At 36.5% G+C, this 16017-nt stretch overlaps 1 protein-coding gene across 2 annotated transcripts in view; it reads right to left on the bottom strand.

The window, feature by feature from the left end:
• The window catches only part of MNAT1 (MNAT1 component of CDK activating kinase), a 213622-nt gene that overhangs the window by 81445 nt on the left and 116160 nt on the right, over positions 1 to 16017 (bottom strand). For both annotated transcript variants that reach the window (XM_065871750.1, XM_065871751.1), the window contains one exon: positions 10871 to 10992. In XM_065871750.1, coding sequence (XP_065727822.1) covers positions 10871 to 10992 — 122 coding nt within the window. The remainder of the gene's footprint in view (positions 1 to 10870; positions 10993 to 16017) is intronic.

Raw genomic sequence — 16017 nt, forward strand, 5'->3', positions numbered from 1 at the left:
TTATTAGATGTAATCTTCTAACAAAAATTTGGACAACCCTTAGAACAGATGTGTAACTACTATACCTTAAGTCAACTAAAGTTTATATTCCTGTACCTTAAGAGTAGCACCTTTGTAGATACCAAATTATTCTTTGAAAAGTCACTTCACAGAGTAACTTCTTCAGTTTCTTTCTAAATGTTTCTGAAAATTAGATTATGTAAAAATACATTTTTAAATCTAAAATAATTTCTAAAAGGGAAGAAAGCAATATAGCTTCAAATAATAATTCCAGAAAAGAAAATGAACTAGTAAAGTAAGAAATCTACTTAGGATTTATTTTGGCAAATGTTTAAGTATGAAGTCATAACATGTCACCAAAGAGACCAACCTGAGCTAATTCATCCTGGCTCCCAAAAAGAAACTGTCTGTGTAGAATTCAATCCCTTACGGAACTTCCCTTATGGCACAGTGGTTAAGACTCTGCACTCCCAATGCAGGGGGCCCAGGTTCAATCCCTGGTCAGGGAACTGGATCCCACATGCACACCGCAACTAGGAGTTCACATGCCACAGCTGGGGAGCCCACCTACCGCAACTATGACCCAGGCAACAAAATAAATAAAATATTATTTTAAAAAAAGAATTCAACCCCTTTCTTAAGATACAAGGCTGATGAGAAGGAAGGTGTGAGACACATTCTATTTTGGTAGATACTTCTACATCAAGAAGATGTCAATGCAGGGCGAGAGAGAGTCATGGACATATACACACTAACAAACGTAGTAAGGTAGATAGCTGGGGGGAAGCAGCCGCAAGGCACAGGGATATTAGCTCGGTGCTTTATGACAGCCTGGAAGGGTGGAATGGGGAGAGTGGGAAGGAGGGAGACGCAAGAGGGAAGACATATGGGAACATATGTATATGTATAGCTGATTCACTTTGTTATAAAGCAGAAACTAACACACCATTGTAAAGCAATTATACCCCAATAAAGATGTTTCAAAAAAAAAAAAAAAAAAGTCAATGTTTCATTAGCAATTCTGACATCACTATGGATGACCTATAAATTCTTCCCCTACTTAGCCACAGAAGCTAAAAGAAACTTATAATCAAGGTCCATTGCTTGAAATACATACAAACTCATAATCAGAACAATTTGTCTTCTTAAATGTTGTGGATACAGAATATATTGTACAGTCTTTGTTGAGAGAGACAAAAGTATACTTCTAGAATTCTGGAACTAACTATATTTTAAATAGTCAATAATTAATGAAAGCCCCCCAACCACTAAAACAAAACAAAATAAAACCATGATCCAGCATCCTTTATTTAGGATCAAATAAGATTTTAGATATGAAAAACTTGGGAAAAGTACAAACACTATAGTTATACCTTATGTAAATTGTGCTTACCCTACATTGTTTTTTTATAAATTTACTTACTTATTTACTTATTTATTTACTTTTGGCTGCATTGGGTCTTTATTGCTGTGTGTGGGCCTTCTCTAGTTGTGGCGAGCAGGGGCTACTCTTCATTGCAGTGCGCAGGCTTCTCATTGCAGTGGCTTCTCGTTGCGGAGCACGGGCTCTAGGTGCATGGGCTTCAGTAGTTGTGGCTCGCGGGCTCAGTAGCTGTGGCACACAGGCTCAGTAGTTGTGGCTTGCGGGCTCTAGAGCACAGGCTCAGTAGCTGTGGCACACGGACTTAAGTTATTCCGTGGCATGTGGGACCTTCCGGACCAGGGCTCAAACCCATGTCTCCTGTACTGGCAGGCCGATTCTTAACCACTGTGCCACCAGGGAAGCCCTACCCTACATTTTAAAATTCAAACCACAATAGTAAAGACAGAAGTAAAACAAAAAGGGCTCCAAACAATCAAAAGTGTTGCCAAAGCTTATTCAATTTTAAAATTTTACTCAGAACAAGAAAAAAAGAAAACAGTCAATCAAGCTACTCTATTTTACAGAGACTTCTAACAGGGTTAGCTAAACATTAACATACAAATATACAGCAGCAGCACCACCACAGAAGATTAAAAGAGGAAGATGAGGAGGATATTCCATTGAGTAGACCAAGTAAAAATCAGCAAAAATTGAACATGCACGAGGAAATGAACTATTAAAAAAACAGCCAAGACTCAGCTGCTGGGGTAGGGCAAAGGTTGGGTGCCACTAGAGGAGGAGTAAAAAACCTACTGCCACCCTCCCCAACCCTGTACTGACACAGAATAAAGCCTTCAATCACTGAGGAAAGGCAGGAAACCCACTCTTACCTAAACTAACATAATGATGAGAAGCAGAGGTTGAAAGAAGGGCAGGAAACTGTCTTATACCCAAGACTTCCCATCCCCACCATCACAAGGCAGAGCTCACCTGTGGGGTTGGGAGAGGATAGCAAACTCAACTGCATCCTGAAATAGGAGACAGAAGTTGTTTGCCTCTGGGGAAGAGAAAGGTACACTGAGAAAGCACCACTCTGAGGCTCTGGCACACAGACCTCCTGAAACAAAAATCAGAACAGTAGAACTAAGAAACCCCCTTGCTCCTACCACAAGACTCATTCCAAGCAAAAAGCAAGAGGAATCTATCGCTGAGGAGGGACACTGAGAGAGAGAACCCCTTTCTGGCTCAAGCTTGCAGAGTCTGCTGAAAGCTGAGGGTGGAGCAAGAAGACTAAGAAAAACCCTCCAGCACTCCAGGCCTCATACTAGGTACAAAGTGGCAACAGGTCCTGGCTGGAAGAATCTGAAGCCTGTGATAGAGCAACAACAACCAAACTGAGATCAAACTACAGACTTGATACTCAACTCCTTATACTAATGGCCTAACAGAAAAAGGGACATAAATATTGCTGGCCATAAATATTATTTATCTCAGTCTCTACTGTTCTGTTGTACAATATTCAAAGAAAATTACAATAAACACAAGAAAGCAGGAAAAACAAATCTACTATTAAGGTATAAAATAGTCAACAGAATCAGACCCAGAGATATTAGAACAATCAAAGAGGCACCTGAAAATAACATGGTTACTAATCTGAAGGATCTAGTGGAAAAAGTGGATAATATGTGAAAACTGACAGGGAATTTCAACAAAAAGATGGAAATTACAAAAAGGAGTGAAATGGAAATGCTAGAAATGACAACTGCAATACCAGAAAGAGTTCCTTTGATGAGCTTATCAGCAAAAGGGACATAGAAGAAGAATAAGTGAACTGTAAGGAAAGGACAAGAAGAATTATCCAAACTTATGAAACACAAAACTCAAGAAAAGATTGAAAAACACAAAATAGAGCATCAAAGAACTGTAAAACAACATCAGAAGGTCTTACCTATGTGAAATCAGAGTCTCAGAATGAAAACATAGAGAAAATGGGGCAGAAGAAATCTGTGAAGAGATACTGGCTGAGTTATTTACAAAATAAAAACAAATTATAGTCCCAAGATTTCAGAGAAACTTTTAAAGCTCAGAGAAACTATATCTTCATATATAATGTCACGTTATTAGAGAAAATATACAGTAAAATCTTGCTTTTTTAATCCAATCTGGCAATTTCTGCCTACTATTTGGAGTATTTAGACCTGTTCTATCAAACATGGTAGCCACTAACCATATGTGGTTATTTAAATTAAACTGAATAAAATTTAATATACAATTCTTCAGTTATACTAGGCATATTCAAATGCTCAGGAGAAGCATGCAACTGGTGGCTACTATACTGAACAGCACAGACACAGAATTCCCATTTCAGAAAGCTTTATTGGATAGTGCTTGTTTAGAACAATGTAATTACTGATATAGTTAACATTAAATCTACCACCATGCAATTTCTTTCCTAATTATACCATTTCTTCATTTTTTGCCTCCCTTTTCCTGCCCTCCTTTTCACTAATGGAGTATTTTTAAGGATCTCATTATTTACTCTGTTACTTGCTTACTGTCTGTCCCTCTTTGTTTTACATTTTTAGTTGTTGCTCTAGGATTTATACTAAATATCTCCAAATACTATTATACCTCTTCATGCATATGTAGGAACAGTACAACAGCCAAGTTTTTCCCTCTTCCTATCCTTTGTACTAACAGTTGTACAGTTTATTTTTGTGTTCTTATTATTCATGGCCATTTCCATAACCTTTCAAATGTAATTTTTTAAACAAATTTATTTATTTTATTTCTTTATTTTTGGCTGTGCTGGATCTTCGTTGCTGTGCGTGGGCTTTCTCTAGTTGTGGCAAGCGGGGGCTACTCTTCATTGCAGTGCACGGGCTTTCACTGTGGTGGCTTCTCTTGCTGTGGAGCAGCATGGGCTCTGGGCACACGGGCTTCAGTAGTTGTGGCTCGCAGGCTCTAGAGCACAAACTCAGTAGTTGTGGTGCACAGACTTAGTTGCTCCGTGGGATCTTCCCGGATCAGGGCTCGAACCCGTGTTCCCTGCATTGGCAGGTGGATTCTTAACCACTGTGCCACCAGGGAAGCCCTCAAATGTAATTTTAATGACAAAATTATTAGAAAAACCAACTGTAACAGAGGAGTACTTTCAACACTCTGTCCTCACTAATATTAAAAGTAAAGATTGTAAGAAAATGTATTTGAAAGATACAGAATTCTGGCCCCTGCTAACCCAGTAAGAAATAAGAAATCAATGTCTATATCACTTATAACTTTTTACATAAAACCCAATATTGTCTGTCTTTTCAAGCTTCAATTTTAACATCCAGGCCAATTATTTGATAAATTTGTTATCTAAAACTCAAAAGGGATTTTAGGTTTTTTTTCACTTCCCCACGGCTTCATGTTTAGAGGCTGCAGGACTTTTAAGAGAATACAAAACTAAAGAAAATCTTAAGATCTACCAAAGAGCAGATAAGTGAATTATCTATAATTTTCACAGTAATTTGAACCTGGAGCCTCCACACTCATATGTAAAATACTACACTTTATGTTCAAGATTGCAGTTTGGGTTTTGAAGATGCCTGTAGCATTTATTATCTGTTTCACCTACCTTATTTTGGCTGTTGAGGCCTTTTTTTTAATTACTTTTTTATTACTTGGTTTCACTATATCCATTACTTTCTTTTCACATTGTATTTTTTTTAGTCTTTTTTAAAAAAATTTTTAATTTAATTTTATTCATTTTTTTATACAGCAGGTTCTTCTTAGTCATCAATTTCATACACATGTCAACCCCAATCGCCCAATTCAGCACACCATCATCCCACCCCACCACGGCTTTCCCCCTTGCTGTGCATACATTTGTTTTCTACGTCTCTGTCTCAACTTCTGCCCTGCAAACCGGTTCATCTGTACCATTTTTCTAGGTTCCACATACATGTGTTAATATACGATATTTGTTTTTCTCTTTCTGACTTACTTCACTCCGTATGACAGTCTCTAGATCCATCAACGGCTCAACAATGACTCAATTTCGGTCCTTTTTATGGCTGAGTAATAGTCCATAGTATATATGTACCACAACTTCTTTATCCATTCGTCTGTCGATGTTGCCTCCATAACCTAGCTAATGTAAATAGTGCTGCAATGAACATTGGGGTGCATGTGTCTTCTTGAATTATGGTTTTCTCTAGATACATGCGCAGCAGTGGGACTGCTGGATCATAAGGTAATTCTATTTTTAGTTTTTTAAGGAACCTCCATACTGCTCTCCATAGTGGAGAACAATTTACATTCACACCAACAGTGCAAGAGGGTTCCCTTTCTCCACACCCTCTCCAGCATTTGTTGTTTGTAGATTTTCTGATGATGCCCATTCTAACTGGTGTGAGGTGATACCTCATTTTGTTTTGATTTGCATTTCTCTAACAATTAGTGATGTTGAGCAGCTATTCATGTGCTTCTTGGCGATCTGTATGTCTTCTTTGGAGAAATGTCTATTTACGTCTTCTGCCCATTTTTGGATTGGGTTGTTTGTTTTTTTAATATTGAGCTGCATGAGCTGTTTATATATTTTGGAGATTAATCCTTTGTTGATTCGTTTGCAAATATTTTCTCCCATTCTGAGGGTTGTCTTTTTGTCTCGTTTATGGTTTCCTTTGCTGTGCAAAAGCTTTTAAATTTCATTAGGTCCCATTTGTTTATTTCTGTTTTTATTTCCATTACTCTAAGAGATGGATCAAAAAAGATCTTGCTGTGATTTTTGTCAAAGAGTGTTCTTCCTATGTTTTCCTCTAAGAGTTTTATAGTGTCCGGTCTTACATTTAGGTCTCTAATCCATTTTGAGTTTATTTTTGTGTATGGTATTAGGGAGTGTTCTAATTTCAATCTTCTACATGTAGCTGTCCAGTTTTCCCAGCGCCACTTATTGAAGAGACTGTCTTTTCTCCATTGTATATCCTTGCCTCCCTTGTCATAGATTAGTCGACCATCGGTGCACAGGTTTATCTCTGGGCTTTCTATCTTGTTCCATTGATCTATATTTCTGTTTTTGTGCCAGTACCATATTGTCTTGATTACTGTAGCTTTGTAGTATAGTCTGAAGTCAGGGAGTCTGATTCCTCCAGCTCCATTTTTTTCCCTCAAGACTGCTTTAGCTATTCGGGGTCTTTTGTGTCTCCATATGAATGTTAAGATGTTTTTGTTCTATTTCCATAAAAGATGCCATGGGTAATTTGATAGGAATTGCATTGAATCTGTAGATTGCTTTGGGTAGTATAGTCATTTTCACAATATTGATTCTTCCAATCCAAGAACATGGTATATCTCTCCATCTGTTGGTATCATCTTTAATTTCTTTCAGCAGTGTCTTATAGTTTTCTGCATACAGGTCTTTTGTCTCCCTAGGTAGGTTTATTCCTAGGTATTCTATTCTATTTGTTGCAATGGTAAATGGGAGTGTTTCCTTAATTTCTCTTTCAGACTTTCATTATTAGTGTAGAGGAATGCAAGAGAGTTCTGTGCATTAATTTTGTATCCTGCAACTTTACCAAATTCATTGATTAGCTCTAGTAGTTTTCTGGTGGCATCTTTAGGATTCCCTATGTATAGTGTCATGTCATCTGCAAACAGTGACAGTTTTACTTCTTTTCCAATTTGTATTCCTTTTATTTCTTTTTCCTCTGATTGATGTGGCTAGGACTTCCAAAACTATGTTGAATAACAGTGGTGAGAGTGGACATCCTTGTCTCGTTCCTGATCTTAGAGGAAATGCTTTCAGTTTTTCACCATTGAGAATGATGCTGGCTGTGGGTTTGTTGTATATGGTCTTTATTATGTTGAGGTAGGTTCCCTATATGCCCAATTTCTGAAGAGTTTTTATCATAAATGGGTGTTGAATTTTGTCAAAAGCTTTTCCTGCATCTATTGAGATGATCATATGGTTTTTACTCTTCAATTTGTTAATATGGCATATCACATTGACTGATTTGCGTATATTGAAGAATCTTTGCATCCCTGGGAAAATTCCCACTTGATCATGATGTATGATCCTTTTAATGTGTTGTTGGATTCTGTTTGCTAGTATTTCGTTGAGGATTGTTGCATCTATATTCATCAGTGATACTGGTTTGTAATTTTCTTTTTTTGTAGTATCTTTGTCTGGTTTTGGTATCACGGTGACGGTGGCCTCTTAGAATGAGTTTGGGAGTATTCCTTCCTCTGCAATTTTTGGAAGAGTTTGAGAAGGACAGGTGTTAGCTCTTCTCTAAATGTTTGATAGAATTCACCTTTGAAGCCATCTGGTCCTGGACTTTTGTTTGTTGGAAGATTTTTTATCACTTTCAATTTCATTACTTGTGACTGGTCTGTTCATATTTTCTATTTCCTCCTAGCTCAGTCTTGGATGGTTACTCCTTTCTAAGAATTTGTCCATTTCTTCCAGGTTGTCCATTTTGTTGGTATAGAGTTCCTTGTAGTAGTCTCTTAGGATGCTTTGTATTTCTGTGGTGTCTGTTGTAACTTCTCCTTTTTCATTTCTAATTTTATTGAATTGAGTCCTCTCCCCCTTTTTCTTGATGAGTCTGGCTAATAGTTTATCAATTTTGTTTATCTTCTCAAAGAACAAGCTTTTAGTTTTATTGATCATTGCTATTGTTTGTTTCTATTTCATTTACTTGTGCTCTGATCTTTATGATTTCTTTCCTTCTGCTAACTTTGGGTTTTGTTGTTCTTCTTTCTCTAGTTCCTTTAGGTGTAAGGTTAGATTGTTTGAGATTTTTCTTATTTCTTGAGGTAGGCTTGTATAGCTATAAGCTTCCCTCTTAGAACTGCTTTTGCTGCATCCCATAGGTTTTGGATCGTCATGTTTTCATTGTCATTTGTCTCTAGGTATTTTTTGATTTCCTCTTTGATTTCTTCAGTGATCAGTTGCTTATTTAGTAATGTATTGTTCAGCCTCCATGTGTTTGTGTTTCTTACATTTTTTTCCCTGTAATTCATTTCTAATCTCATAGCGTTGTGGTCAGAAAAGATGCTTGATATGATTTCAATTTCCTCAAATTTACTGAGGCTTGATTTGTGACCCAAGATGTGATCTCTCCTGGAGAATGTTCTGTGTGCATTTGAGAAGAAACTGTAATCTGCTGGTTTTCGATAGAATGTCCTATAAATATCAATTAAATCTATATGGTCTATTGTGTCATTTAAAGCATCTGTTTCCTTATTTATTTTTATTTTGGATGATCTGTCCATTGGTGTAAGTGAGGTGTTAAAGTCTCCCACTATTATTGTGTTACTGTCGATTTCCTCTTTTATAGCTGTTAGCAGTTGCCTTATGTATTGAGGTGCTCCTATGTTGGGTGCATATATATTTATAATTGTTATATCTTCTTCCTGGAGTGATCCCTTGATCATTATGTAGTGTCCTTCCTTGTCTCTTGTAACATTCTTTATTTTAAAGTCTATTATATCTGATATGAGTATTGCTACTCCAGCTTTCTTTTGATTTCCTTTTGCATGGAGTATCTTTTTCCATCCTTTCACTTTCAGTCTGTATGTGTCCCTAGGTCTGAAGTTGGTCTCTTGTAGACAGCATATATATATATGGGTCTTGTTTTTCTATCCATTCAGCAAGGCTGTGTCTTTTGGTTGGAGCATTTAATCCATTCACGTTTAAGGTAATTATCGATATGTATGCTCCTATGACCATTTTCTTCATTGTTTTGGGTTTGTTTTTGTAGGTCCTTTTTTTCTCTTGTGTTTCCCACTTAGGGAAGTTCCTTTAGAATTTGTTGTAGAGTTGGTTTGGTGGTGCTGAATTCTCTTAGCTTTTGCTTGTCTGTAAAGCTTTTGATTTCTCCATCGAATCTGAATGAGATCCTTGCCGGGTTGAGTGATCTTGGTTGTAGGTTCTTCCCTTTCATCACTTTAAGTATATCATGCCACTCCCTTCTGGCTTGTGGAGTTTCTGCTGAGAAATCAGCTGTTAACCTTATGGGAGTTCCCTTGTATGTTATTTGTCATTTTTCCCTTGCTGCTTTCAATAATTTTTCTTTGTGTTTAATTTTTGCCAATTTGATTACTATGTGTCTCGGCGTGTTTCTCCTTGGATTTATCCTGTATGGGACTCGCTGCGCTTCCTGGACTTGGGTGGCTATTTCCTTTCCCATGTTAGGGAAGTTTTCAGCTATAATCTCTTCAAATATTTTCTCAGGTCCTTTCTCTCCCTCTTCTCCTTTTGGGACCCCTATAATGTGAGTGTTGGTGTGTTTAATGTTGTCCCAGAGGTCTCTTAGGCTGTCTTCATTTCTTTTCATTCTTTTTTCTCTATTCTGTTCTGCAGCAGTGAATTCTACCATTCTGTCTTCCAGGTCACTTATCCATTCTTCTGCCTCAGTTATTCTGCTTTGATTCCTTCTAGTGTAGTTTTCGTTTCAGTTATTGTATTGTTCATCTCTGTTTGTTTGTTCTTTAATTATTCTAGGTCTTTGTTAAACATTTCTTGCATCTTCTCTATCTTTGCCTCCATTCTTTTTCTGAGGTCCTTGATCATCTTCACTATCGTTATTCTGACTTCTTTTTCTGGAAGCTTGCCTATCTCCACTTCATTTAGTTGTTTTTCTGGGGTTTTATCTTGTTCCTTCATCTGGTACATAGCCCTCTGCCTTTTCATCTTGTCTATCTTTCTGTGAATGTGGTTTTTGTTCCACAGGCTGCAGGATTGTAGTTCTTCTTGCTTCTGCTGTCTGCCCTCTGGTGGATGAGGCTATCTAATAGGCTTGTGTAAGTTTCCTGATCCACATTATACTCTTTGTGCTATTTTATTTTGTTAAGAAACAACTGTATCTAGATTATGTTTTCATTCAGTAGTTTAGATTAAGACACCAGATCAAGATATCATTTACTCCATCCAACAAAGTTTATATCTATACTTTCCATAAGTACACAAATACCCATTTGTTCCCCTAAGACAGAATGTGATCATCTCCATCACTCACAAAAGCCATAATCCCAAGTTCATTTCCAAAATGGATTCATATATTACAGGTTTTGAGCCACTGGGCCAGCTCTATATCATACCCTTTGACAAAATATATTTTGTAGCTCATTTCTCATAAATATAATTTCACTATACAGAACAGACATTTTTCATGGCAAGGAGTTCAACTCTATTTTCACTGGCTTACTGCTGACTAAATTAAGCCCCTATTTCTAAAACAAAATACACAGTGAGCCGAAAATGAACAGCTACTTCAGTATGGCTGGCTGCCAATGACATCCTTAAAAGGGAACTAATACAATCCAGTCTCAGTCTCAAAAGACCTAATAGGACCGTAGGAAAAATAACAGATTAACTTAGTATTAAGCACCATTCATTTCTTACAAAAGAGTAAAGTTCTGTAAACTCAAAATCTAAGAATGCTAAAGTATCAGTTAAAAATGGCAACAACCAAGTCCTAAACATCAGTTCCTCAATGAGAAGTTCTTCTGAACACTTACCCAAGTCTTCCTAGCATCTCAAGCTCAGGAACTTGTGGCCCACAAGTCTCTATTTGCAGTGGTTGATATTCATATAGAGCTTCTTCAAGCTTTTGAATGGGTGGTAATGTAATATGTTGACCCTGTTAGGAAAATAATACTTTTTAATATTACTTTCATATTAATACTTATTTGCAGTCATTTTAAAGATGAGCTAAATTCCTCACATTAAAAATATTACCCATTATTCATTACATTACTGAAACCTGTATTATATAATTAACACATAGTCAGTGACACATGATTTAAAGGAAGAAAACTAAATCCATAATTAAATTAAAATTTAGCCTTAAAGAGTATAGCTGTTAAATGTCAATGGTAGAATTCAGGAAACATATAAGCATAGTCTATTCTCACATTTTTCTATTTTTATTATACAACTTTGACAGTTTTGGTAACCTGTGTTTTGTTGAAAGCTTTAGTTAAGGAAGGACACTAATGAAATTATTCTCTGCAAAGTTTTGCCACATAAATATCTATTCTCTTAAGTCTTTACAATGGAATTAAACTTACTTAACAAATATGTGTATCTGATGTCTACTTACACACACACACACACACACACAAAATGAGTAATATTATGCTAAAAATTAAGTTGAATGGAATATCCATGTATTTTTCTGAAAAGAACTACTGGATAAATAAAATAAAAAGATCATACTTGATGGAAAATATACAAAATAAAATACCACTCAGCCACATAGCACCATTACACTGAGATTTATATATTTATTGTAATCTGAGCACATAATTCTAATTTTTAAAAATCCATATTTTTTTATATAGTCCATGTTTTCTGATTCTAACTCTAATTCTGTTATTTTCTTGGTATAGTTCTCACCAGCTTCTGTATGTCCTAACTTTTTAATAAAAACTAGTTCTTACAGTTATTAATTCCAATGTTTTCTGGTTTATAATTTATTCCTCTTGTTACCTCCCTTAGTTTCCATTACTTAAATTACTAAGTTGGATACATAAAACATTTGTTCTATGTATGTTTGCATATGACTCATGGTTCTTCTCTTCAACAAGTTTAATACCATGTAGCATTATCCTAGCTAGTTTACCATCATATTAATAGCTTCTCTGACACTGTGACCTCAAAACTCCTTCAGCAAACTCAGGCAAAGGACTTGAACAGACATTTCTCCAGAGATGTACAAATGGCCAACAAGCACCAAAAAAGATGTTTAACATCACTAGTCATTAGGGAAAGGCAAATCAAAACCATGAGGATATAAAATTGCCCCTCAGTATCCCTGAGGGGTCTGGTTCCAAGTTGCCCCAGGGATACCAAAATCATGGATGCAGAAGTCCTTTATATAAAATGGCATACTAGCACAGTCAGACCTCCCTATTCCCAGATTCCTCATGCCTGGGTTCTGCATCCATGAATTCAACCAAACCCAGACTGAATTTCATGGCTGCTTGAAGCCATGGATGTGGAACCCACAAATACAGAGGGCCCAACTGTAGCACTTAGCACCCACAGCTATTTAGGATGGCTATTATCCAAAACAAAAAAAACACATAAAATAACAAGTGTTGGCAAGGATGTGGAGAAATTGGAACTCATGTCCATTGCTGATTGGAATGTAAAATGGTGCAGCTACTATGGAAAACAGACAGCAATTCCTCAAAAGATTAAAAGATTAAATATAAAATTACCATATAAGCCAACAACTCCACTTCTGGGTATACACCCAAAAGTAGTGAAAGGAGGAACTTGAACAGATATTTGTACACCCCTACTCATAGCAGCATTACTCACAATAGCCAAAAGGTAAAAGTAACCTTGTGTCCATTGATGGATAGTGAATAGGGTATTCACACAATGGACTATTATTCAGTCTTAAAAAAGGAAAGAAATCTGATACATGCTAAAACATGGATGAATCTTGGAGACATGATGCTAAGTGAATGAAATAAGCCAGTCACAAAAGGATAAATATTGTATGATTCCAATTATATGAGGTTCTTAGAGTAGTCAAATTCATAAAGACAGAAAGCAGAATGATGACTGCCAGAGGGTGTGGGGAGGCAGGGAATGAGGCATTACTATTTAAATGAGTACAGAGTTTTAATTGAAGAAGATAAAAAAAATCCTGGAGATGGATGGTGGTGATGGATGTACACTGTGAACATACTTCAAAATAGTTAAAATGGTAACATTTATGTAATATATATTTTACCACAACTTTTTAAAATGGGTTTCAGGACTTCCCTGGTGGCACAGTGGTTAGGAATCTGCCTGCCAGTGCAGGGGACACGGGTTCGAGCCCTGGTCTGGGAAGATCCCACATGCCACAGAACAACTAAGCCCGTGCACCACAACTACTGAACCTGTGCTCTAGAGCCTGCGAGCCACAACTGCTGAGCCCACAAGCCACAACTAGATGAAGTCCACCCGCCTAGAGCCTGTGCTCCACAACAAGAGAAGCCTCCACAATGAGAAGCCCATGCACCTCAACAAAGAGTAGCCCCCACTTGCTGCAACTAGCGAAAGCCTGTGTGTAGCAATGAAGACCCAACGCAGCCAAAAATAAAATAAATAAAAATTTTTGGAAATAATAAAAATTTTTGGTGAAAATTAAAAATGTGTCTTTAAAAAAAATTAAAATTAAAAAAATTAAAATGGTTTTAGATATTCTGATTTGCTCATTTACCTGGCTGAAATAATACACATCAAAAATGAAATAAAAGTGAGATATATGGAAAACTCCATTAACATTATTTTAACCCTTAACCTCCATATGTTTCAGAGCCTTTCTAAATAAACTTGCAACTGTCAAGCTAAATCTTGTACTACCTCTCAGTAATCCAATTTCTGAACAATGAATCTGAATACAGAGTATTACACAGGTTAAGAAAGGGCCTGCCTAAGCAGGACATTCTGAGTGGCATTTTGACATCCCTGTTTCAAAGTGTCTTCTTCATAAGTTACTAAGTACTATATTCTCCTGTCACATTATACAAAAAGTCCAGTATTACTGTCACATTTTTAGGTTAAAAAAAAAAAGAAGATAAAGGAAACTGTAAGAATTTTAAAAGGACACCTATTATATTATAGTTATCCCGTAACACAGTAATGCAGATTACTTTGATTACTCCATTTTCACATTACAAATTGGAAAGCAAGACCCAGGAAAGATGACACAAAATGGATAATTCCAAGAGCTGGAATATTTTCCAAGGAAGATAACATTCAAAAAAAAGACAGGCTCTCTTAAGTCATTAACGTGGGAATGAACACATTAAAAGTAATCATTCCCTAAATAGCAACAATGATGCCCAAGTTAAAAGTTAAGATGTCGGGCTCCCCTGGTGGCGCAGTGGTTGAGAGTCTGCCTGCCGATGCAGGGGACACGGGTTCGTGCCTGGGTCCAGGAAGATCCCACATGCCTCTGAGCAGCCAGGCCCATGAGCCATGGCCGTTGAGCCTGCGCGTCCGGAGCCTGAGCTCCGCAACAGGAGAGGCTACAACAGTGAGAGGCCCATATACAGCAAAAAAAAAAAAAAAAAGTTATGATGTCATAAAATCCAAAGTATTGTCTGCAAGTTTGTGGGTACATAAAAGATCATACAATAATAATAGCTAACATTATTTACTCAGTGCCAGGCACTGGTCTAAAGGCTTTTAATACATTATTTCTTTATTATTCACAATATTTTTATGAGATAAATACTATCATCCCTACTTTACAAATGAGGAACAGGGGCTTAGATATGTGACTTAGCAAGGTCACACTGTAGGTAATGGCGGATTGAGGATTAAAAGCCAAGGGTGTCAGATTCTAAAGCCTGTGTTCTTTTCCCCTAACTTCCTTATTTTATGGATAAAGAAACTAAGACCCCTAAAGTATAAATTTCTCCTAAGGTCACATAGTTAGAGTCTTATCTCCTAATTCCTGTCCAGTGTGGGCTCTACCATACCACACTGCCTATCAATATCCTATTTTTAGACAATATAATCACAGTTGCTCAATTTAAAAGTCTGATATTAATAAGTAAGTCCTAGATTTCTATACAAATTCTAATAATTTAGATATGGTCAAAATGCCATAGGTTCAAAAAGACAATTTTTTTTTATTATAGCATTTACAGAGAAATAAACATTACTCGGTGGTAATTCTATTTATCATGAGAATGAGAAAATAAAGTTCATAAATGATACACAACCTAGTCTTCTAATATCCAATCTCTTCCCCCCAAAAGTGGTGTGAGATAGATGCCAAGTTTTTCAAATCTAAAGCTGAGGAAGAACTTACAAATCACTGACATAATTAAGATTTTTTTAAAAAAATCACCAAGAGACCAGCTATCTCAACAAGAAGTCCTATGAGGAAAATGTTAGGGGTTTTTTAAGTGACTGGAGGCAAAACGGTGTTTAAAAGTTTCTGGATGCAAAATGAAAATGAAAGTGATATTTCTACACAAAACAGTAAGTGTGATATTATTCTAAATTATCAGGAAAAGAAGGATTCAGATTAAAGAAGTCATACTGTATGATGCAATAGTGATATTCAACACCTGAACTAAATTTGACTTGGCACCAAATGATATAGTATAGATTGAAGAGGGCTATAAAAAAATCAAAAGAGAGGAAAAATCAATGAAAGGTGGAAAACTGAAACAGTGCAACTTGTGCAAGACCTCAGAGGGCAGACAAAGTCTACAAAAGCAAGGCAATAAAGACAACAATATCACTAGAGCAGTATGTGTGTCTTGAGATTATATGAAATAACAGGGGCAGAGAACGGATATATGGGGAAGTGGGGGCCGAAAGAGACTGAATCAATATGGCACAGCTTACATTACAGCCAGAAAATATTCCAAGACTAATTTGAACTCATATGGTAAAAAATCAGACCCTTCAAAACAATGTAGAAACAAACCTCCATCAAATTACCAAATAAAGGATAAAATGAAAGAATGATGCCCAATATGACAAGAGAGTGTGGAGAAAGATGTTCTCATACACTGCTGATAGGAGAGCAAATAATGGAATTGCTTTCTTTATGAAAAACAATTTAGTAAACATTTAAAGTACTCATATAGCTTAACCCAATAATTCTACTTGTAAGAATTTATAAGAAAAAACAGAAATA

Source organism: Phocoena phocoena, chromosome 2 (genome assembly GCF_963924675.1).
Source record: "Phocoena phocoena chromosome 2, mPhoPho1.1, whole genome shotgun sequence".
Classification (NCBI taxonomy): domain Eukaryota; kingdom Metazoa; phylum Chordata; class Mammalia; order Artiodactyla; family Phocoenidae; genus Phocoena; species Phocoena phocoena.